Below are 25,715 nucleotides of genomic sequence, written 5' to 3'. Positions count from 1 at the left end.
AAAAACTTACTGATATTATCAGCTCCTCTAACTATCTGAAGAATGAGTTTAGGTGTCAAAGAACAAATTTTAGATACACACCTGTAAGCAAAATAGGGATTCCCAGAATAGACAGTTTCTCAATAGTTACCTCAGTTCTTAAACATGCATGTGCAAAAGTGATGCAAACTTTAAGTTGCGAGGTCTTATGAAAGAAGTTACAGAATCTCCGAGAATCCTAGATTCTGAGAAGAGATGGACTTTGCAGGAGAATTTGAGTCCAACCTTCCCAGTACAGGATTTTCTCTACCAGACCCCAGAAAGATGCTCTCTCTAGACAACGTTTTTCTTCCATATGTAACTCTACTATTCAGATGTCAAGTGATATTTGAAAAAAGCTGTTCATTAATAATCAAATTAATGTAATATACTTATTTTTGGCCTACCAAAATTCAATAGTCTTAAATCAATAGTCTTAAAGATTAAGTAACTTCTCTTTTATGAACCTAAGAAAATAATAGGAACTGGAGATAAAGATTTATATACAAAAATATTCACTGTACTAATAATGGGGGAATGATTAAATAAATTATAGTAAAACCCACATTATGCAGCCATCTGACATGAGTTTTTAGTAATAAAGGAAAATACTTATACAGTAACAGTTCAGTAAAACACAGAATTCAAATTAATGTGAAGATGTGATCTTTAGTCTATAAGACATGCACAGAAAAAAAGACAAGGAAATATGCCAAATTTTAGAATGCCTTTTGGAAGATGGAAAAGTAAGATTAAAATAAACTGTTTCCCAAAACTTTTTTTTTTTTAAGATTTTATTTATTTATTTGGCAGAGAGAGACACAGCGAGAGAGGGAACACAAGCAGGGGGAGTGGGAGAGGGAGAAGCAGGCTTCCCGCGGAGCAGGGAGCCCGATGCAGGGCTCGATCCCAGGACACTGGGATCATGACCTGAGCTGAAGGCAGATACTTAATGACTGAGCCACTCAGACGTGCGCCCATTTCCCAAAACTTTTATAAGTTATTTTTACAGTCAGAAAAAAACTGAAACTTAAAGTAAAAGCTCTCTGCCTTGAGCTTTTCGAATTATATGCTACAGGCTTTTTTCTAAAAGAAATAAGATATAATCAAAAATTGGGGCTTTAGATAAATATCCATAATCCTACCCAAACTATGCATATGTATAATCTATGCAAACTACCATTGATTTTAATGTATTGCCTTTGAATCAGAATTACTTTTACACAGTAATAATCACAACATACATCTAATTCTGGGTTCTGCTCTTTGAAGTATTTTTCCATGTTGCTACCTAGTCTTCACAACCATAATTTTATTGAATTCAACACTTACTGATTTAAACTCTGGAGCAACACTAGATATAGGACCAGAGGATAAGGGTCACAGGTGATTCCTGGCCTCAAGGGGCTCAGAGGTAAGTAGAGAAAACAGCTGGACAATTAAAGGGAATAAATAATTTTAAGAAGTCCTAGTTACTCGGGGGCGCCTGGGTGGCTCAGTCGGTTAAGCGACTGCCTTCGGCTCAGGTCATGATTCTGGAGCCCCAGGATCGAGTCCCGCATCGGGCTCCCTGCTCAGCAGGGAGTCTGCCTCTCCCTCTGACCTTCTTCCCTCTCATGCTCTCTCTCTACCATTCTCTCTCTCTCAATAAATAAATAAAAATCTTTAAAAAAAGATTTTAAAAAAAGAAGTCCTAGTTACTCGGGGTGCCTGGGTGGCTCAGTCAGTTAGGCAACCAACTCTTGGTTTCAGCTTGGGTCGTGATCTCAGGGTCGTGAGATCAAGCCCCACATGGAACCAGTTCCGTGCTCAGCAGGGAGTAAGCTTGAGGGTTGTCTCCCTCTGCCCCTCCCCCAACTGGTGTGCACACTTACTCTTCACTCTCTCTCTGAAGTAAATAAATAAATCTTAAAAAAAAAAAATGGGGTGCCTCGGTGGCTCAGTGGGTTAAGCATCTGCCTTTGGCTCAGGTCATGACCCCAGGGTCCTGGGATTTAGCTGTGTGTCCGGCTCCCTGCTCAGAGGGGAGTATGCTTCTCCCTCTGCCCCTCCCCCAGCTCATGCTCGCTCTCTCTCTCTCTCTCTCAAATAAATATCTTTAAAAAAAAAAAAAAGTTCTAGTTACTCAAAGATAACTAGTATTAAAAAAATAATCTCCTTAAAACAGAAACAAAATTTCAAACTAAATAGCAAAAAAAAGAATAATTTACACTTTTCTCAACTATTAAACCGTTATAAAGATATTTATTATTTTGCAAAATTTATGCTGTAACTACAACCTATGCAAATTCTTCACCAAATCAAAAGAGCATCAAGCAAAAAAAGAAAAGAACATGAAGGACTGATTAGACTTTTTGAGAAAAAAATTTTCTAACTTAATGTTGTACTATAACAAAATGATATATTCTAGGGATATGTTAATGTATAGCACGCACTACAGATAACAATACTGTACTGCATACTCAAAAGCTGCTAGGAGAGTAGATCTTAATATTTCTCATCCCAAGGAAAAACATCTAACTATGGGGTGACAGATGTTAACTAAACTTATGGTGGTAATCATTTCATAATATACATACATCAAATCATGTTATACATCTTAAGCTATACAATCTTAAGCTAATACAATGTAATATGCCAATCACATTTCTTCAATAAAACTAGAGGGAAAAAAGGATCCTTAACTCCCCATTTTACTTGTGCAGAATCATAAACAAACGCCTTTTTGCAAAATATCCGAGAGCATCATCAACTTCTTAAAGTGCTCTTCTTAATCTTTCACATTCAAATTAGTCTCTTCCAACATCCGTACCAAATTTCTATAGATTTCTAGTATCTGTCAGATCCCCCTTGGACAATGACTATACCTCTAATTAGAGCACTTCAACATCACTTTCAGTGACTGCAAGAAACCTGGCATCTTTATAATATTGGCAATTTTCCAATGCATCTGCACTGTATGATTATGGAAAATTTGCTTAACTTCTTTCTCTCTGCCCTGTCTTTCCTTCATCTATAAAACTGCACCAATCTTAACTGTATTATTATGAGGTTTAAATTATCTAATTCATGTAAAGCACTTTCAAGTGCCTGATGATCAACAATTGCTAGCCGCTATTGCTATACTGGGCATATTGCTCAAAAAAACAAGGGATTAGCAAAGCCATATAGTCACTTATGAGCAAGAATGGATGCTAGAGTAAGTGGGGAAGGGTATCTGAGTAGGAACCAAATTACTAAGAGGTCAGTTCATCAATGATTTTTTTTTTTTAAGCTCTATGCAAACTCACAATTCTGGGGCTCAGATGACAAAGACTGATAAAAAGGATTTCACCCCCATCTCCAGTACAATACAGTATAGCAAGTACTAGCACAGGGGTACACACAACGTCCTACAAAAGTTGAGAAGGGGCATAAAATCTGCAGTGGGGGAGGGGGGTGAAATCAAGACAGGCTTGTCAGAGGTACCGTTTGAGTAAAAGTTAGATGAAGGAAGGAAGAAAGTTATTTCAAAGAGAGGCACATGATGTTCACTAATACTAGCAAACAAAAAAACAGCAGATTTAGACTGTAAGTACCTAAGAATTTGGAGATACAGGCAGAGGCTAGATTATAAAGAGCATTATAAACTATCCTAAAGAGGTTGACCTTTATCCTCAGGAAAGTAGGGCACCTCTGAAGGATTTTAAGCATGAGGATGATGGTATCAAAATCAAGTGCTCCATGAAATGATCCCGAGGACAGGCCTTGTGTCCATCATGCACAGTACTGTCTCCCCAGGCCTTTGTTTCTTGTGTAGTTTATTCTCGTGAATAATATGCAATAAGTACCTATTTTTTTCCCCAAAAAAACTGCTAATAAAAGAAAATGTCAGGAGTGAGACCTAAAGAAAAGGTAATCTCAATACCATCTGCTGAATCATCCTTTTCTTGCTCAATGATATATGATGCTTCCTTCAGCATATATTGTATTTCTGTCCTAAATAGGTTAATTACAATTATATTCCAAAAAGAGTGCATTCTCCTAAACATTTTTTAAGTGAACAAAAAGGGCTACTCCATTTCATGGGCCTATACATCTATCTCTGAATCAGTTTCTCTATATTTTAATTGTTGCAACTTTGTCATTATTCACTATTTAGAAATGTTTAAAAACAGAACAAAAAACAAGAAATAACATGTATTGACAAGGATGTGGAGAGAAAGGATCCCTCATGCACTGCTGGTGGGAATATAAATTGGTGCAGCCATTGTGGAAAACAGTATGGAGGTTTCTCAAAAAATTAAAAATAGAAATATATGATTCAGTAATTCTATTACTGAGTATTTACCAAAAGAAAATGAAAATATTAACTCAAAAAGATACACGCACCCCTATGTTTACTGCAGCATTATTTACAACAGCCAGGATATGGAAGCAAACCAAGTGTCCATCAATAGATGAATGGATAAAGAAGATGTGGTATACACACACACACACGAATATTATTCAGCCATAAAAAAGAATATTTTGCCATTTCCAACAACATGGATGGACCTAGAGGGTATTATGCTAAGTGAAATAAGCTGGACAGAGAAAGACAAATACCATATGATTTCACTTATATGTGTAATCTAAAAAATAAAATGAACAAACAAAAAAGCAGACACAGACCTATAAATACAGAGAACTGGTGGTTGTCAGGAGGGGTGGGGGTGGCAAAAAGAGGAGTGGGAGGTGCAAACTTCCAGTCATGGAATGAATAAGGGATGAAAGGCACAGCATAGGAAATATAGTCAATGGTATTGTAACAGCGGTGTATGGTGAGAGATGGTGGCTACATTTGTGGTGAGCATAGCATGATGTACAGAATTGTCGAATCACTATGTTGTACACTCGAAATTAATGTAATGTGTGTCAACTATACTTCAATTTAACAAAATTTAAAAAATACAGAACAGATGTGCACTGATTTAAGACTATCCTGATTACAGAGAGGGGGATATCTGGAGAAGGGTTCTTCTAGAAGCACCCTGGAGAAGGGCAAGGAGGAAAAACCTAAAAGCATAAATCAAATTCTTGGATTATATAATCAGTCTCAGGATTTATAATCAATAAAAGCAAAGCGTAAAGTTAAACTGAAATTACTCTTCCTTACCTGTTTCTCTCCATATATCAATAAGCACATGGACAGCAAGGAGACAGTAATAGTCTGAAAACTGCAATTCGGTTTTCAAACAGGATTTCCCTGTAGGGAAAAAATCCCATATTTGTATTTTAACATTTGTTCAACTAACACTGCCCCAAAGGAGTTTTTTAAAGCAGGAAAGTGACAGGAGGGAGAAGATAAAAAGAGGAAATGAAAGTAGTAAGAGTCGTGTAAATACCAGAAGAAAAATATAAGCCATGAATCAAAGGATTCAAAAGAAGGTTTAAGGCCACACTCAGCTGGAAAAGAAGAAAGAGTTCCAGAACAAAGGTGGTATCTGCAATGGCCCCAAAAGGGAGAGCAGCAAGATTTGGAAGGTTTCAGGTAAAGAGAAGAACAGAAGCCAAGGGCCATGTACAACTAAAGTAATAGTACGCTCTTTACTTCACCTAATGATTTAGAATACAGTTAGAGAAACACTGACATTATCTCGTCACATAATTTACACTTTATCACATATATCTAGCAAAAAGATCATCTACTTCTAAACTAAACATTTACCTCATAATTTACAACATTCATTTTGTTCAATTTCAGTCTATATATTAAAATACTAAGGCCTATAAGCAGAAAATGTCACAATTAACCATAAACTCCATGTAATTCATATGAGCCCCAGTGTAATAGAGTTAGCTCAATCAAGAATATGGACAACTATAATTATTTAAAGCTCCAAACTTAAGAAAGGTTTTACATGTGAACACTCTTCCCACCTGACAAAATTTCTCCTTGCCAAATTCATTAAAACAAGGTGCTCCGAGTGGTGGTAAAAACAACAACAACAACAACAACAAAAAACAACAAAAATGGACTAAAACTTAGCAAATCAGGCAACTATTACACATTTTGAAAGAATGCTCACCAAATTCTAGTCCATGCTGGTACCTTAACATGAGTTCTCTGACCACACTCAGTTTCTGACTTTTATCCATAGTGTGGTACAAGCCGAGCAACCTCGTCAGCTGCACCACACACAGATGCTGCTGCAGAGCTCTGATGTCCGCGGGCAATGCCAGCTTATCCTCAGTTGGTGTCGACAAAGGAACAACTCCAAGTAACTGATTAATGAACTGCAATGTAGAAAAAAGGTGCACAGATCTCAAAACAGAACTCATCTTTGGTAGGCCATAATTAACAAACGTCGAAATGATCGAGAAAAAGACTTTTTTTTTTTTAAGATTTTATTTAGGGGCGCCCGGGTGGCTCAGTTGGTTAAGCGTCTGCCTTCGGCTCAGGTCACGATCCTGGAGTCCCAGGATCAAGTCCCGCATCGGGCTCCCTGCTCAGCAGGGAGTCTGCTTCTCCCTCTGACCCTCGCCCCTCTCATGTGCGCTCTCTCTTTCTCTCTCTCTCATTCTCGCTCTCTCAAATAATAAATAAAATCTTTAAAAAGAAAAAAAGATTTTATTTATTTGACAGAGAGAGAGATGGCGAGACAGGGAACACAAGCAGGGGGAGTAGGAGAGGGAGAAGCAGGCTTCCCGCAGAGCAGGGAGCCCAATGCAGGCCTCGATCCCAGGACCCTGGGATCATGAACTGAGCTGAAGGCAGACTCTTAACGACTGAGCCACCAGGCATCCCAAGACGTTTTCTATTTACCAAAATTACTAAAACAAAAAAGTTTCTAACAGCACACAATGCTGGTAAAAGGCCAATGAAAATGGCATGCATACTCATCCAATGCTGGCCACAAGTAACCTGTCAATACTGGGTACTATACTAACTAAAAGATTAAAAGAATTGTGAAAATGTTTCATAAATTATTCCACATCAACATAATATATGAAATGACAATGAAAAGTTTAGACTATAAAAAGAGCAGATTACAAAAAACAAACCTACAATTACAACTGATATACAAGTAAATTCTTAAACAAAATAAGACACATTGAGAGGAATAGTTATGTCAGTGGCCTTAAATGATTTTTTAATTAAAGTTTTATTTTGAGATAATTACAGATTCACATGCAGTTGTTAAGAAATCATCCAGAGAGATCCCATGTACCCTTCTCATCCAGTTTCTCCCAATGGTAACATCTTGCATTAAACTGTTTTTAATTCAGGGCGCCTGAGTGGCTCAGTCGGTTATGCATCTGCCTTCAGCTTGGGTCATGATCCCAGACTTCTGGGATCGTGTTCAGCAGGGAGTCTGCTTCTCCCTCTGCCCTTCACCCCACTCATGCTCTCTCTTTCTCACTCTCTCAAATAAATAAAATCTTTTAAAATAAATAAAACATTTTTAATTCTTTAAATTCGTAAGAATTTAAAAAAATGTACCGTTTCCATTACACATTATTAAACACAGGCTTATTCCTCACTGCCAAAATCTTATTAAGATGACAACAAAGAATCAAACCACAAGGATCAAGAACATGTGAAAAGATGACAGCAAATAAACATTAAGAAGATTTCAAAGATAAAAAGCATAAAGGACAGGTGTTAAGTGCTAACCTACACGCTCCGGGCAGAAAGCTAACATACACAAGGGGCCTCGAGTCTATTCCATCCACAGAATCTTGGAAAGCAGAAATTCAGGGCACTAGAAAGCTCAAGTGTTGGTAGGACGGAACAGAAGAATTGGTTAAATTCCATCTAAGAAGTTTGACCCCTCCCCTAGCTCACAGACTGACTTCCTAAACCCAGCAGAAGCCTGCAGTTTTACTCCCAAGGAGAAGCTGAACCAGAGGCACTGTAGACTCAGGGATATCAGGCATAGCCAGAAATGGTGTTTTTGTTTGTTTGTTTGTTTGTTTGTATTTATTTATTTATATTTGACAGAGAGAGACACAGCAAGAGAGGGAAAACAAGCAGGGGGAGTGGGAGAGGGAGACGCAGGCTTCCCGCGGAGCAGGGAGCCCAACGCAGGGCTCAATCCCAGGACCCTGGGATCATGACCTGAGCCAAAGGCAGACGCCTAACAACTGAGCCACCCAGGTACCCCTAAACTGCTATTTTTAATTGTTTGAGGAAGCTCCATACTGTTTTCCACAGTGGCTACACAGCTTGCATTCCCACCAACGCTGCACAAGGGTTCCTTTTACTCCACATCCTCACCTACCATATGATCCAGTTATCACACTACTAGGTATCCACCCAAAGAATACAAAAACACCAATTCAAAGGGATACGTGCACCCCTATGTTTACTGCAGCATTATTTACAATAGCCAAATTATAGAAGCAGCCCAAGTATCCATTAATAGATGAATGGATAAAGAAAATGTAGTGTATACACACAAACGCGTGTGCACCCGTACACACACTGGAGTATTATTCAGCCAAAAAAGGAATGAAATCTTGCCATTTACAACAACATGAATGAGCTAAAGAGTATAATGCTAGGTGAAATAAGTCACAGAAAGACAAACACCATGATTTCACTCATACGTGGAATTTAAGAAACAAAACAAACGAGCAAAGGGGGGAAAATTTGGCAAACCAAGAAACAGACTCTTACCTATAGAGAACAAACACGGTTACCAGAGGAGAGTTGGGTGGGGGGTGGGTGGAACAGATGATGGGGATTAAAGAGTACACTTATCATGATGAGCACTGAGTACCAGACAGAAATGCTGAATCATTATATTGTACATCTGAAACTCATTTAACACTGTATATACAATATACTGGAATTAAAATAAATGGATAAAACCTCTGTGTTAGCTTAAAAAAAAAAAAGAGGATCAAGTGAAACTCAGTTATTCAGTGATGAGTGCCCTGGCCCCCTCCCCCTACTCCCAACCAGATCCCAGAATGTCACATGCCCAAATGTTTGAGACCCCAAACACAAGGGTGGCAAACAGGTTCTATGAAAAGTATTTCTGAGGGGCGCCTGGGTGGCTCAGTCGGTTAAGCGTCTGCCTTCAGCTTAGGTCATGATCCCAGGGTCCTGGGATCAAGCACCATGTCGGGCTCCCTGCTCACTGGGGAGTCTGCTTCTCCCTCTCCTCTCTCTCTCTCAAATAAATAAATAAAATCTTTAAAAAAAAAAAAGTATTTCTGGGGCGCCTGGCTGGCTCAGTCGTTAAGCGTCTGCCTTCGCCTCAGGTCATGAACCCACAGTCCTGGGACTGAGCCCCGCGTCGGGCTCCCTGCTCTCTGGAAGCCTGCTTCTCCCTCTCCCACTCCCGCTGCTTGTGTTCCCTCTCTCGCTGTGTCTCTCTGTCAAATAAATAAGTAAAATCTTAAAAAAAAAAAAAAGTATTTCTGAGGTGAGTGGTGAGGGGCAGGAGGATGGAGAAGGTTTGGGGGAGAATGAAACAGATGATCACCTCATGTTTTAGACTACACTAAGAGAATTTTATACTTTTATGGTTCTGTCAGATTGGGGTGAATCAAAAAAATATTAAATCTGAGAAAGTAAGCTGTGCAAGAAAGGTAATCTCCATATACAAAGTGCTTCAGCCTTTGGTCATAAAAATATAAATTCTGAATAAACACTAAACTAAACTGGGGGGCAAGTACTCAAGGAGAGAAGTGGGATGTTGTAAACGAGATGATCCTCGTTCCACAAAAGCGCTCCGACAGATGAAGACTGTAACTGTAAAAATAAACTAACAGCTATACAAATCTGTAATTTAGAAATACAGAGGTAAATCACAGAAGACAGTTAGGAGTTGAAAGTGATCTGGCTGTAGAGAGCCAGACCAGGGTGAGGGTGGCAAAGAGCTGCTACTGTTTCTCAATAGAAGCCTTAGAGTACCATTTGGCTTCTTCAACTTTATCCATGTAATTTTTTGACAAAAATAAAAATTAAAAAGAAAACCCCACTCATGCAGTTTCACATCTGTAACAATTTTGCTTCAATTTGTCTCCAATTGTATGAATTTTAATTATGATGATCAGATAACCATTTGCAACAAAGAAACTGAAGCACTGGTTTTCATTTTTTTTATTAAATGCCTATATAGTTTCTACTGCCCGCTGTTCCATTCTTGTTAGCTATTTTATATATTAGTGATGCTTAATATTAATGCCTTCTTCAGGGAATGCTGAAGAATCTTTCAGATAGGTTTTGTCATGAAACAATACGTTCATTCTTTATTCTAGTCTGTACAGTTTTACTGCTATGCAAAAAGCTTCTTTAAAAACCGGAATCATCTGTTTAGCTTAAAACCCCAAGGCAAAGGAAATCAAAAGATAAAAACATCACTCTGGGTGAGCCACTTCAGGATAACTGGATTCAGTGACCTACTCGTAGGGGCTAGTCCCAGTGTCAAAAGACTGGGACTACAGCTATCAGCTTGAAACCTACTTGAATGGCTTGCAATCCTCTGACAAACGCACTGCTGAGTGGCAGAATTTTTAGCTACTGAAGTCATCCTACATTTAAAAAGTTGTGGCAGCAAAATGACCCCTCTCAATGAAAAATTTATGTGGGACTACAAAACTCATTGCAACAGCTTTAAACCCTTTGTCTCACAAAACAACGACTACCTATCACTGCTAGTATTCCAGCATTTCTAGAGGGTTCCTCTCAATAGATTATTACTATATGAGGTCACATGAGATGACCTAAGACTTTCAAACGTACTAATACAGTAGAGCTGCTTGTACTAGATACACATTAACAAACCCTTGTGAATCTCAGCTGAAGGTAATTTAAGTGTTCCTTTAATGCAGCCCCATTATTTGATGCAACTTCTAAGATGGGAAGCAATGGAAGACATGATCAATTGTTCCATATCTTAGCACTTAGTACATAATATGTGCAACACAACTGAAGGAATCTCTTCAACGTGGTTCTAGATTCTGCTTAAATCTCTCTAGTAACATGAAACTCACACACTATATTTTTAGAGAATCTAACTACTAGAAAGATCTTTTTTTCACTGGCCAAATTTTGAATTCCCTGTAACAACTTCTTGCTGATCCCAATTCTCATTCCCCTTTTGTACGGGAGCTTTTCAATTATGAGAAAGGAAGGACTGTGTCCTCACCAGACCAAACCTCTCTTCCACTTAACCATTTCTCTTTCCTATGCTTTCAAGTCCTCCTACAATCCAGAACCCTTTTTCTGGATATGCAGCAATTAATCTGGAAAATCTAAAACTTGGCCTGAGCCCTGTAAGTACAGCACTCCAAGAATAGCTTTACTAAACAAAAGTGAATGGTGACAGTCATTTCAGAACCAACAGAGACCACTGGCTACTTACCAGTTTGGGAATGCACTACTCCATCTGCCCTAGATACGTCACCTCAAGACTGCCAAGTATCAAGCCCGGTGGACTGAAGATATGACCACCAAATACTCTAGTCACCTCCACTATGGAGGTGACAGAAGGCATTCTGGAATAACAGGTGGTGGTAACCCTGTGATAGGAAGGCTTCATTGCAACCTTCACTATTTACAGAGGTATTTATGAGTAAAACTGATCAAAGCCCCAGACCTTCTTTTATACATGCCACTGTTTCTTTATATGGTGCTCTTATCCTACCCCAAATACACTGTTCTTCCAATTGGTAGAGTACTCCAGCTGCCCATCACCAAGGACACTCTGGACTAAATGCTACAAACTTTTAATGTGGAACAGGGTATGAAGTTCCCAGCAATGGGTGAGCAATCTGACCCAATACATGTTGCTGTGGATGAGGAGTCTAAAGATATGGTTCTCCATCTCATTATGTAATAGATTTATGTTGGTTCATTCACATCAAAAACTCCCAATATATGACCACTAACTACAATGTGGTACTCTGGATTAGATCACAGCACAGAAAAAGGACATTAATGGGAAAACTGGAGAAATCTAAATAAAATCTAGGGGTTAGTTAATAGTAATGCACCAATGTTGGTTTCTTAGTTTTGACAAATGTACCATGGTAATTAAGATATTAACAAGCAAGGGTTAAGAGTATGGTGTAACTTTCTGTACCACCTTTGTGACTTTCTGGTAAATCTAAAATTATTCCAAAATAAATGGATCAAAATGTAAAATCTTGCTCTGCAAAGGATCCTATTAAAGGATGAAAAGACAAGCACAGACTGGGAGAAAATATGTGAAACCACAAATCTGACAAAGGAGTTGTATCTAGGATATCTAAACTCTCAAAACTCAAGATGTAAAGCAAACACCTTGAACAAGATGTAAAGCAAACAATCTAGAAAGGGAGCAAAAGACAGAAACACATTTCACTGAGAATATAAAGCTGGCAAATAAATAAGCACACGAGAAGATGTTCAACATCATTAACCATTAGGGAAATGCACATTAAAACCACTATAAAATATCACTACGTACCCGCCAGAATGGCTAAAATAAAAAATAGTGACAACACTAAATGCTGATGAAGATGCAGAGAAACTGGATCACTCATTCACTGCTAACAGGAATTTAAAATGAAATGGCCACTGTGAAAGTTTGGCCATTTCTTTAAAGAAAAAAAAACAAAAACAAAACCCTAAACATGTAGCTATCATTACACTACTGGGGCATTTTTTTCAGAGAAATTAAGATTTAAGTTAACACAAAAAAACCCACACACAAATGTCCACAGCAGCTCTATCTGTAACAGCCCCAAACAGGAAACTGGATGTCCTTCAACAACTTAAAGAAATGGTGGCACATCCATACCACAGAATACTATTCAGCAATACAAAAGAATGAACTATTGAAACATGTAACATGGATGAAGCTCCAGGGAATTATGCTGAGGGAGGAAAAAAGTCAATCTCAAAAAGTTACACGTAATATGATTCTATTACATAACATTCTTAAAATGACAAAATTACACAAATAGAAACCATAGTAGTGATTGCTAGGGGACAGAGACAGGGAAAGGGGAAGGTGCAGGGAAATGGCCTTAGGTAAAAAGGGGTAGCGCATGGGATCCTGGTGGTGGAACTGTTCTGTATCTTGAAGCTGGTGGGGGTCACTGAATCCACATGCACTACATACTGCACTAAATACACATGTAACGTACCACACATACACACACAGATGTAAAACTCATGAAATCTGGATACAGTCAGTGAATTGTATCAATGTCAATTTCCTAGTTATGATATTATACTATAGTTATGCAAGATGTTATCAATGGGGCAAAATGGGAATGGGGTATACAGAGCTCTCTGTATTATATTTCTCTTACAACTACATGTAAAAAAACAAAACAAAAACACACCATAAAACACAAAGACAATCCAATTACCCACCAGAGGCTTATTCTCTTGGTGGCTTAATTTAACAAGAAATCATATCTTAATCTGATAGCGCCTGGAGTCCTTGACCTTGGCATCTCGTGTTCACCACTCTCACACACAAATTTAACCTAGTTACAGTAAATACAGGTACCCAACAGAACTCTGAACTGTACTTACTTTTGTACACTGTGTAGCAGGCAAGAGGTCAACAAACACCTTGAGGTCTGTAAAACAACAAGGTTTATCCCCAAACTTTTTGAAATACTGGAACATTAATTCTTCTGGATCACCTAAGAGAGAGAAAAAAAGAAATCACTAAATTAATTCATGAGTGGAAGCAAATTCTAATTTAAGAGGTCTGATTTGAAAAACATTTATTTCCATTAAATTAAAATTTTGCTTGATGGTGTTCAGTCAGTTAAGGGTCTGCCTTTGGCTCAGGTCATGATCTCACGATCCTGCACCCTGCATCGGGCTCCCTGCTCAGTGGGAAGTCTGCTTCTCCCTCTGCCCCTTCTCCCAGCTTATGCTCTCTCTCTCTCAAATAATAAAATATTTAAAAAAATAAAAAATAAAATTTTGCTTGAATGCTTGAATGAGAATGACAATGAGGGCTGCAGGATGGCTTGCCCATTTAAACAAATACTTTAAAAAGGAGCTGAATCTTACAATCTCAGTTTACTTGTTATTACGCTTCGGAAATGTGACGCTTTTCATTAATTAAAGTTTAAATAGCTAAAAAGTTTTCATTAAAGTTTAAATTGAGACTGAAGTTTATATACAAACATTAAACAAACATGCTTCTTTCCACAGTTCTTAAACTACTTAACAAGTATTAAATGTTAACTAAATTAAAGGGAATGTTTAACAGGCACACTAACAGAAGAGAAAATAAATGGGAAGAGTCACAAGCCAATAACTCCCAACAAGATCACTCACTATGGAAAATTCAAACCTGGATCTGCAGAAGCTACCAGTGTCTTTTGTTTTTCCTCAAATTAAAAACAAAACAATTTTAAAAACAAAAACTAAAATAAAAAATAAAATGCTCTCAAACTGAACCAAGAGTTTCTGTAAGATTTTAGGTGTTGGTTTCTGTTCACATTTCTGGGAACAAAAGTCCATGGCTTTCATCAGATTCTCAAAAGACTCCGATCCAAGACACTAAGAATCACTTACTGCTCTGGGTAAAAAAAAATTTGTGGGGACGCCTGGGTGGCTTCAGTGGGTTAAGCATCTGCCTTAGGCTCAAGTCATGATCCCAAGGTCCTGGGATTGAGCCCTGCCTTTGGCTCCCTGCTCCACGGGGAGTCTGCTCTCCCTCTCCTTCTGTCCCTCCCCCTGCTCGCGCTCTCTCTCAAATAAATAAAATCTTAAAAAAAAAAAAATTTGTGGAGGGGCACCCGACTGGCTCAGTTGGTAGAGCATGTGACTCTTGATCTTGGGACTGTAAGTTGGCACCCCATGTTGCTGGTAGAGTTTACTTCAAAAAAAAAAAAAATTGTGGAGACTAACCAAACTCACAAATTTCTATTACACAGGCTGGTAAGAAGGAAGAGGAAGACAGGAGATGGACATAGCAAGTGCCAACACAGATCCAAATGCTTTTAGTTCCAGCTTTGGAAAGAAGCAATTCTTTGGGATCTATCTTAACATTTTGCTGAGGCTCAAACGAAAATTTTCATTTGCAATTCTGGAACTAACAGAGACTAAGGTTTCTGAAGTAGACCTAAAAAAGTCAACATGGAATTAAAAAACTGGTAGTGAAAACTCTACAAAGGGAATGAGAGAAGCCCACAGTTAATTTCAGAATAAGCTGCAAAGAGCATTAGTTAGATGATTAAAGTGAACAGAGACGATCTAAGACAGGTTTTAGAAACTGGAAGTGCTTATCATCTCAGGACAACTGGTGCCTAAACAAGACCCTTCTGATCAAATTTTTTTTTTTAAAGATTTTATTTATCTATCTGACAGAGAGAGACACAGCGAGAGAGGGAACACAAGCAGGGGGAGTGGGAGTGGGAGAGGGAGAAGCAGGCTTCCCGCGGAGCAGGGAGCCCGATGTGGGGCTCGATCCCAGGACCCTGGGACCATGACCTGAGCCGAAGGCAGACACTTAACAACTGAGCCACCCAGGCGCCCCCTGATCAACTTTTAACGAGAACTAAACTTCCATAATGATAAGTAGGGGGAGAAAAGGTTTCTTTGGAGCTTTATCTTTAAAAAATGAAACTAAAAAATTAAGTTTATTAACTTAAACTTAACAAAATTTAGGGTATAACTAAACTATAAGCTAATTCTTAGTATGAGCAAAGAATTACTGAGGGGAAGGGTGCCATTTTTCCAACAAAACTGTGAACTAGCACAATATGGCATCCTTCATTTCTTATGAAGTAAGCTCAAAAAGAAACATTTTCAAAAAACATCGAAGGGCTTCATCAACTTTCCCGAAAGCCTCTCTTCGTGCACTACTACCCAAATCATGTTTTTCTCCTATCTTGTCATTGTCCTTATAAATTTTCTCTTAACTGTTAATTGTTCTAACTCTGCCAGATGTTCTTTCATCAATGGTTTTGTGAGTGCTTGAAGCAGACTTTCAAGAAACCTTTCATCCACTTCACGAAATCCTGAAACTTTCATGAAACTGGCTATTTTAATTTGAAATTGATTTTGACATTAATGTTGGGTCAAAAAAGAATGCCTGATAAAGACTCTGGTGGAACAGGAAGAGATGCTAATGTTGAGTTGAAGATATGACTGAGGGCTAATGGTATCAGTAATCCATTCATGAGTAAATATTTTCAGGTTATGAAGATGTTTGCTTCCCAAACATGACTTCATCGTAGACCTCAGAGAATGAATACTGCACTTGGGTATGGAGGTGATTCCTGTATCTTCTCCAAGGTTCCCAAATAATATTAAGGGTTCTTACCCAGTTTGTACTCATCATTAAAACCTTGGCATCTTAAACGTCTAATCAGTTCCAGTTTAGCAAGATGTGGTCCTCGGAGATGGCGGGAACTTTTAGATTCTTCTGTTATCCGATCTTCTATAAACTTCACAGCTTCTTCTGCAGAACAATGCACTTCTCCTTCTAAAGAGCTAAGTATAAAACACATGGAGAAAGGTATTTTGTACCTCTCTTGTCCATCCTAAAACTTAAAAGTGAAGCCAAACTGACTTAAAGAAACAAAAAATAAAAAGCACTGATAATTATAAGATAATACAGGAGCACATTCTGACAACGTGGCAGAGGACTGGGCCCAGTTCTGGCATCTCATTACTGCACTATGACTAATGACCTCTACCGCTGTCTTAAAAAAAAAAAAAAAAGGATAACTTTATATACGTAAAATATTGCCTAATTAAAAAATCTAAGTAAATTTTACTTTACTGCTTAAAGAATGAAGACTGAGAAAAGTTAGATGACTCAGTTAATATTACAAAGTAAGCATCAGCTCATCACCATCTTAAATCCGGTTTCCTTTTTAAAAAGATCCCATTTATGTTTGTGTTTTTGTCTAGAATAGCAAAGAAAAAAAAAAAAGGAAACCAGCAACAATCCAAGTGTCCATCAGTCTATCAATGGGGCACAGGTTAAATGAATTACCGTACATCTCTAAAGTGGAGTTCTCTTAAGTCACTACAAAGAATGAAACGAGTCCATATGTACCATATATGGAAGATGCTCAAGATATATTTTAAGGGAGAAAATACTAAGTTGCAAACCACTATGTCTAATATGACTGCATTTTTATGTTAAATAATGAGAATTAAGTTAGTATATCGAAAGAAATAAATCTGGAAGAAAAGACTCTAAACTGCCATCAAGAGTTATCTCTGGGGGCACCTGGCTGGCTCAATTGGCAGGGCATGCGACTCGATCATGGGTTCAAAGATCATGGGCACAGAGATTACTTAAAAAAAAAAAAAAGAATTATCTCTGAGTCAATTATACCTCAATAAAATTGGAAAAAGGAAAAAAATGTTATTTCTGGGATGGTAAGACTAGGAACTAACACTTTCACACCATACATTTCTGCACTAGTTTAAGATTTTTTACAATGAACATATATTTATTTTGTAATTTTAAATAAATGAAAAATCTTCTTTGAAAGGGATACACTATTGAGACCAAAAAAGAATTCTATTAGGCTTCCAAAGAAATCCTTTGGCTACACCATGCTAAAAAGTGCCACTGTAACTCAGGAAAGGAGTCAACTTACTGTTCACCTTCAGCAGGAGGAGTCCAGGCGTCTTCAATCAGTCGAAAGACAGAATCGAAATAAGTCAGATAGAACTGCCAGTCATCTGAGCTAAAATCAGATTGAATGATGCACAAAGGATTAAACCCAAGTTGTGACAAGTCTGCCCTAGGAACCATGATACTCAACTTATTTTCTAGGTTACATTTTAGTCTTTACTAGGAGAAGCCCACCCCTCCCTCTGAGTTTCCTCTGCTGCCCTAAAAGGACAACTCCAAAGGCATTTTCAAAGCAAAAAAACTTTTGAAGAAAAAAAAAGTAAAAAACTTTTAAGAAACAATTATTTCCTTCAATGAAATAACCAGGTCCAGAAAACTAATATTCTTAACAGAAAATTCCCACGTTAGCACTTCCCCAAAATGGGGGGGGGGGGGGGGATAAGGGAGGGACATGTTTCTTTTAGACCAATACTGAATTTAACAAATCAATGATTTTTAGCATTCATTCTGAAGATGTAACACTCAGCACCCTTGCAGCATAAGTTCCATTATACCTCTTTACCAAAAGATAAAGGTTCATCAAAAACTTTTAAAAATACCTAGGACACACACTACTAAAAGATTTATGCCCAGGCAATATAAAAGACAACAGATTAAAAAAAAAAAATTCAGTAGTGACACCTGAGAGCCCCACTCCAGTCTCATGGTCCAAAAAGAAGCATCTACTCACTTTTTCAATAAGAGGCGCCTGGAAAGGGCATTGCACTCTGGCCACCTGCTCAGCTTCTTATACATAGCCATGCATTTATTTTCCCGACTTTGAATCTCACTTGTCAACTTCTCTACAATTAAAAGTTATAAAAATTGGTAAGCTAGTTTCATTTCTGCTCAGAAACCAGAATAATGTCCAAACACAAGAAGGAAAATGTCACATTTTCTTATTCCCTCTCTTAGAAAATGGGACCACTACCAGATACAAACTATTATCTTAATAAAGATTATTTTCCTGAGAAGAAAAAAGTAAATTTCTGACACTAAACTTTTATAATCATTTTTTCTATAAAGATCCAGAATGTATTGAGTTGAGGATCTAAAACATGGGGTACACTTATAAAACCCCAAAAGCATCTAGGAACTAGTATATATGGTCCATAGACAGACTTCCCATCCATACAAACAGTTCCAAAACATTGAATGAGCTAAGACTGGAATGGGATGAGCAAGGTGAGATGTTAGGAGGAATACAAAAATGAACAGAGATGAATCAAACACTTTCCCAAGAGCTGGGAACAGAAAAACTATGACTACTATTTCTGAACAAATTAGATTTGCCCCAACCTTTCAGAACAGCTTAGCAGATTACGGATACCAACAATTACATTATGAATTTCCTACAGATAATCTTCATTTTAACTATCCTAAACTACAATCCAGCTGGATAAAAACAGAAAGGCTGACTTATACCCATATGCAAGGAGGCTGAAATTAAAGAATAAATAACATTAAAACAATAATAATCTCTCTCTCAAATAAACAAATAAAATCTTAAAGGGGGGGTGCCTGAGTGGCTCAGTCAGTTAAGCATCTGACTTTGGCTCAGGTCATGATCTCAGGGTCTTGGGATCAGCCTGCATCAGGCTCCCTGCTCAGTAGGGAGTCTGCTTCTCCCTCTCCCTCTGGCCACCACCCTCCCCCCAACACATGCTCACTTTCTCTCTCTCACTCTCAAATAAATCTTAAAAAAAAAAAGAAACAGTAACAACAACAAAAACTCCTACATTTTATATAATTAGTTAAAACTATCAGTGTTAGTTTTATAACCACACATGGTCAAGTAAAGGATATACACACCTGTATGAAATAAAGTTTTTATTTTTTTATTTTATTTTTTTTAAGATTTTATTTGACAGAGAGAGAAAGCACAAGCAGGAGGAGTGGCAGGCAGAGGGAGAAGCAGGCTCCCTGCTGAGCAAGGAGCGCAATGAGGGACTTGATCCCAGGACCTTGGAATCATGACCTGAGCCAAAGGCAGATGCTTAACCGATTGAGCCACCCAGGAGCCCCTGAAATAAAAGTTTTTTAATGACTGTTCCTAATGAGAGATCTCAGGCTATTCATCTACAGTTAGATTCCCCCAATGACTATAAAGGCACAATTAAAAACCAGGTTTGTCAAAACAACACTGGATTTCCAGGACTTTCTCCCACAGAAATCATCAAAAATGGGTAAATGTTTAGGAACCTAAATCTCTGTCAGAAACATCTTCAAAGGGGAATGGTTAGATCAATCTATGAAGTTCCTACAAATAAGTTTTCCAACAAAAAGGGAAGAAGTATTTTCACTATAATGGAAAAGAGCTAACATCTTTAACATATAAAGTGCTCTTGCAAATCATTAAGATTAATCACATTTTTAGAAATAGGCAAAGGATAAGGAAAAGCAGCTCAAAGAAAGTATCAATGGTTTTTAAACAAATAAAAAAAATTATCCTCCCTCAAAATTAAATAAAAACTGTAAGATATGTTTTATCTATCAGATCGAAAAACATTAAAAAGATTGAAATAGGGGCACCTGGCTGGCTCAGTCAGTAGAGTATGTGACTCGTGATCTCAGGGTTTTGCATTTGAACCCCATGTTGGATGCAGAGCTTACTTAAAAAAAAAAAAAAAAAAAAGGCTCGCTGTATCTGGGCCGCTCAGTTAGTTAAGCGTACAACTCTTGGTTTCAGCTCAGGTCCTGATCTCAGGATCATTTGATTGATCCCTGCACTGGCTCCACCCTCAGCGTGGAGTCTCCTTGTCTCCCTCCCTCTGCTCCTCCCCCAGCTCACACTCACTCTCTCACTCTCTCTAATAAATCTTAAAAAAAAAAAAAAAAAAAAAAAAAGCTTTGGGGCGCCTGGGTGGCTCAGTCGTTAAGCGTCTGCCTTCAGCTCAGGTCATGATCCTGGAGTCCCGGGATCAAGTCCCACATCGGGCTCCTTACTCAGCAGGGATCCTGCTTCTCCCTCTGCCTGCTGTGCCCTTGCTCGTGCTCTCTTCCTCTCTCTCTCTCTCTCTCACAAATAAAATCTTTAAAAAATAAAATGAAATAAAATATATTTTTAAAGTAAATGTAGGGCGCCTGGGTGGCTCAGTCGTTAAGCGTCTGCCTTCGGCTCAGGTCATGATCCCAGGGTCCTGGGATCGAGTCCCGCATCGGGCTCCCTGCTCAGCGGGAAGCCTGCTTCTCCCTCTCCCACTCACCCTGCTTGTGTTCCTGCTCTCACTGTCTCTCTCTGTCAAGTAAATAAATAAAATCTTTAAAAAAAAAAAAATAAAAAAAATAAAGTAAATGTATAACATACAGGAAAGTCTGGAAGAACGTAAGATGATCACAAGTGATTTTTTTTATGTCTTTATATCTTTATGTTTCTGTGTAAGGAAGAAATTTTCCACAATAAATATTTTTCATGTTTGGGGCGCCTGAGCGGCTCAGTCAGTTAAGTGTCTGCCTTCAGCTCAGGTCATGATCTCAGGGTCCTGGGATCGAGCCCCGCATCAGGCTCCCTGCTCAGCAGGGAGTCTGCTTCTCCCCTCTACCTCTCCCCTGGCCACCCCCCAGCTTGTTCTCGCTCTCTCGCTCACTCTCTCTCTAATAAATAAATAAAATCTTTAAAAATATTTTTTTCATGTTTAAATAGAAGAAAAAAAACTTTAGGAAAACTAAAAATTACCTCCTAATTTTCCTCTGATAACATCCAAGGCTTCCTGGTACTTTCCCAAACGTTCCAAGATCATATAATAAAGTTCAACCTTACAGAAAAAACAAGTAAGAAATGCAACAATCGAAACTTTTCAATAAGAATAGTCATTTGCATGTTTTTAAAAAGTTATCAAGGGGCATGTAGGTGGCTCAGTCAGTTAAGTGTCCGACTCCTGATATCAGCTCAGGTCTTGGTATCAAGGTCATGAATTTAAGCCCAAGTTGGGCCCCATGCTGGGTGTGGAGCCTACTTAAGAAAATTTAATTTTAATTTAATTTAATTTAAAAAGTATCTAATAGAAAAGAACACTATCTTCAAATGAGATGAAATCAGCAGTAAGAATGTTCGCTATACTTAAGCTGGGTACTTCCAAAGCTTCATATTTACACAAGAATGAGGACCCAGCTCTCTAACTGGAATAAGAGAGCAGTTTGTAGTACCGTAGCATACTGCAGCAATACCAAACTCATGCAAATACAAAAGTACGGCTTTTGCAGGACTTCCATTACTCACTTCGGCCTCGGCTTCTATCTTGTCCTCTTTCACCATTTTTTCTACCATTCTTTCAGCGAGGGGCAGAAACATCGTTTTTGAGAGGTTTTCATCCTGTGCCGATATAGACTATAGGAGAAAAAAATAAATATTTCACTCTAATAAAAAATAAATATTTCACCCCCTGCTTGCACTATTTATATTATTACCAGGCAGACCATTACTGTGACTCCAGCACGTATTTATCAGTCCACTATGTCTAATATCAGACCTAATTTGAACTTGCCATGAAGATACATTACAGAGTGGTTTGCTTTAGAAGAGATTTATTAAAGATGCATTATCCTATACATTTTTGACAAACTGGATTTCCATAATATGGTCTAACTTTTAAATAGGTTATTCATACATTTTTCTAGAACTATGTTAAGAGGGGATATGCCTATACTGCTCATTATATGTAAAAGGTATCATCAGGTGTTTGAAGAGTAAAAGCCTTTCAGACGTCTTTTTGGGATGTTCACATATTAGAGGGAAAACGCCAATACCTTCCATTTATACAGCCCAGTATTAACTAGTTTCGATAATTAGGATTATCTTAGATTGATAATTAAATCAATGCTTATTAATAATTTTAACATTGCCTGAGATTCTGCTCAGAGCTCAGTAGCTCAAGGCAGCTATTATGCTTATTTCATAGATAAACTAAGGTATTCCCCAACAGCTCTCTAAGACATGTGCTGAAACCAGTATATGAATGCAGACCTGTCTAAACCCAGAGCCTCTCTGACTTAACCGCTACATTTTAACTCTTTCCTCCCTATCTTCTCTTACACACTATCTCCTTTTGGTCCTTACAGTAGCTCTGGAAGATAAGCATCTCCATTCTGCAAAAGAGCAAACTGAGGTTCAAAAAACAGAATTGATAACACAAGGCCATCCAGTTCAATAACGTGTTCGCTAACAAACAATACTGTTTTAAAGACAAACCTCAAGTCAAAATACCAAATTTTTCAAGGCTCATACTTGATCAAATAACCCAGGAATGGATTTAAGATTCAGGGGAAATACAGTGTGTGCTACATACAAATAAACTGATATACCAACTCATAAGGAACAAATACCAAAATTCCCCAACTCAAAAAGTCAATTGACATTATGTAAAGTCCCTGTTTGACACACGCTGCAACACATTACCCAAGGTGTTCAGAAGACAAGTTAAGGACAATAACTATACACAAAAATAAAAATAAATCTCAATCCCATTCTGAATGCCATACTCACTTGCATAATTAAGCTCATCACAGACCAAAAGTAGTAAGGGTTTTTGGGGACAATCTTATATAGAGCCATGCCAGCCTGAAAGACAGAGAGCCATAAATGCTTAATTTGGAAAACAAAATACAGACAGCAATTAATGATCTAGATATGTGGCAAGAAGTTTCTTAGGAGAATAGCAACATGTCTACACATCCCAGTTACTGTAAGTGCCTAGTGACTTGATGGATATTCTCTAGTAGACAGCAATATAGGTAATCACAAAGGTGAATTTTTACATCAGGAATATTTCACCTTTTGAACCAGATTTCTTCAAATTAAAGGCCGGTATTTTTGGAAAATAGAGCAATCCAATATGGTTCTGACAGACTACCAACAAACGTAAAATTTGGCTTATGAATGTATACCAACAAACTTACCTAAAAATACTGCACTAACTAGTTATAGTAAAACAAAAAAATGCAGACAGTATATTTATTTATTTATTTTTAAAGATTTTTATTTATTTGACAGAGAGAGAAACAGCAAGAGAGGGAACACAAGCCTGGGGAGTGGGAGAGGAAGAAGCTCAATTGACAACATTGAGGTGCTCCCTGCTGCTCAGCAGGGAGCCCGATGCGGGGCTCGATCCCAGGACCCTGGGATCATGACCTGAGCCGAAGACAGACGCTTAACGACTGAGCCACCCAGGCGCCCCCAGACAGTATATTTAAACTTAAAATCATAAAAGTTTAGGGGCGCCTGGGTGGCTCAGTCGTTAAGCGTCTGCCTTCTGCTCAGGTCGTGATCCCAGGGTCCTGGGATCGAGCCCCACATCGGGCTCCCTGCTCCACGGGAAGTCTGCTTCTCCCTCTCCTACTCCCCCTGCTTGTGTTCCCTCTCTCGCCATGTCTCTCTCTAATAAATAAATAAAATCTTTAAAAAAAAAAATCAGAAAAGTTTACTCTGACATTATTAAAAAAATTAATAATTCTTAGGTTAGGAAAATAATCAGGTTCTTTCAAGATACCATTAACTTGAACTGAACCCTTTCTTTGTGAAATGTATAATATGAAATACTTAAAAGCAGGGACATGGCAAGAAGGAACAAAGTAGATCTATTCATGCATAACTGAGAATCTGCCCATAATTAGCCAACTAGTAATCAATGCTAAGAACTCAGTCAGCTAATTGTCACAGTTACTATTTTATGTTTTTTAATCTTTTGCTTAACTTTAATCCACTTGAAAAATTATACGGAGCCCCTATTTAGTGGAAGGAAATGTCTATTCTGCCCACGATAAAAAGATTGAGTCCCGGTCCCAAACACAAAAGCTAGGGAAAGAGATAAGACAAATATTCAAATGACTAAAATAATACTTGGCAAAAAAAATAAACATCCTATACAAAAACACGATGCCTTTTTGTTTTCAAAAAAAGCATGGTTAAGTTTGTTCACTCCTTTCTTTTTCTTTCTTTAAGGGAAAGTAGGGAAGGGAACTTAATCAATAAAGCCTTCTTCAGAGTAGCAGTCTTTCAGATGAACCTTGAAGGTCAAGAGAATGTCTACAGGCCAAGATGGGGTTAAGGATACATACACACAAAGAGAAACACTTGGGGAGAGTCAATTCTAGGTAGAAGCAAAATCTGAATCTGAACAAAATATCAAAGAAAGAAGAGACATATGTTGACAAGAACAAACAGAACCTTTGGCTATAAATAAGGATTAAGAGGACAGGGAGGGGAAAAGAGCTGAGAGGCAACTGAGATATCCTGGTTGTAAAGCACTGAGAACGGAGTGTTATACAGAGTAAGGGAGTGATACGTACACATCTATACTCTTCTAGGAAGAGTGTTTTAGCTGTACTGTGAAGGAAAGAAATAGAAGAGATGAGGCAATGAAGAACTCAACCAGGATGAGGAAGATCAAATAGAAAGAGACCTCAAAGACACTGTAGAAAAAGAGTCAAGATGATTTAAAGACAAAATGGACAATACAGGATAAGAAGGAGAGTCTAAGGGGCGCCGGGGGGGCTCAGTCGGTTAAGCATCTGCCTTTGGCTCAGGTCATGATCTCAAGGTCCTGGGACTGAGCCCTGAGTAAGGCTCCCTGCTCAGCGGGGAGTCTGCTTCTCCTTCTGCCTCTGCCCCTCCCCCTGCTCGCTCTCTCTCCTGCTCTCCCTCTCTCTCTCAAATAAACAAAATTAAAAAAAAAAAAAGTAGAGTCTAAGATGGCTTAAAGTCCCTGCTCCTAACACTAAACTCTGGAGGAATGGAATCAAAATGTTAGAAAACCAATTTTACTTGATCATTTGGGGAAAGAAAACATTTTTATAATGACATAAATAAAAAGAAGTAAAATATAAAATTAATATGAATTTTTAATACAAAAGATAAGGCAAAAATTTCATGCCTGCACCCTATACTATGTTGCAGACACTGATAGTCTGCTGATACAGAAAACTTTTGAAGACAGACAAGTTTAAAAAACATGGCTATGAACTGGTGACTCAGAATACAGGAACGTCAAAAAACAAATGAACAAACAAAAGAACAAAAGGAAACACCATTTACAGAAAAAGAAAAGTCCAATTACCTGTGAACCCCTAGCAAATCTTCATTCAAGATGATTTTAAATATTATCTGCCAGGAATGTCATTTGGGACAGC

The 25,715-nt window shown here is 38.1% G+C and overlaps 1 protein-coding gene across 2 annotated transcripts in view; it reads right to left on the bottom strand.

Moving 5' to 3' along the window:
• NAA25 (N-alpha-acetyltransferase 25, NatB auxiliary subunit) overlaps positions 1 to 25,715 on the bottom strand; it is a 73,226-nt gene that overhangs the window by 28,641 nt on the left and 18,870 nt on the right. The window contains exons 5-13 of one of the 2 annotated variants that reach the window (XM_025889630.2): positions 23,074 to 23,148; positions 21,811 to 21,918; positions 21,268 to 21,346; positions 18,283 to 18,394; positions 17,575 to 17,664; positions 16,281 to 16,450; positions 13,526 to 13,638; positions 6,069 to 6,276; positions 5,156 to 5,245 (exon numbers count right to left, since the gene is read on the bottom strand). In XM_025889630.2, coding sequence (XP_025745415.1) covers positions 5,156 to 5,245; positions 6,069 to 6,276; positions 13,526 to 13,638; positions 16,281 to 16,450; positions 17,575 to 17,664; positions 18,283 to 18,394; positions 21,268 to 21,346; positions 21,811 to 21,918; positions 23,074 to 23,148 — 1,045 coding nt within the window. The remainder of the gene's footprint in view (positions 1 to 5,155; positions 5,246 to 6,068; positions 6,277 to 13,525; positions 13,639 to 16,280; positions 16,451 to 17,574; positions 17,665 to 18,282; positions 18,395 to 21,267; positions 21,347 to 21,810; positions 21,919 to 23,073; positions 23,149 to 25,715) is intronic. The other variant, XM_073881109.1, reaches the window with a different exon arrangement.

The sequence above is a fragment of the Callorhinus ursinus genome, unplaced genomic scaffold, assembly GCF_003265705.2.
Source record: "Callorhinus ursinus isolate GAN/ISIS: 27379988/994484 unplaced genomic scaffold, GSC_fseal_2.0 scaffold41, whole genome shotgun sequence".
Taxonomy (NCBI): domain Eukaryota; kingdom Metazoa; phylum Chordata; class Mammalia; order Carnivora; family Otariidae; genus Callorhinus; species Callorhinus ursinus.
Note: the sequence above shows the minus strand (reverse complement) of the source record. Positions and strands in the feature narration are given on the sequence as shown.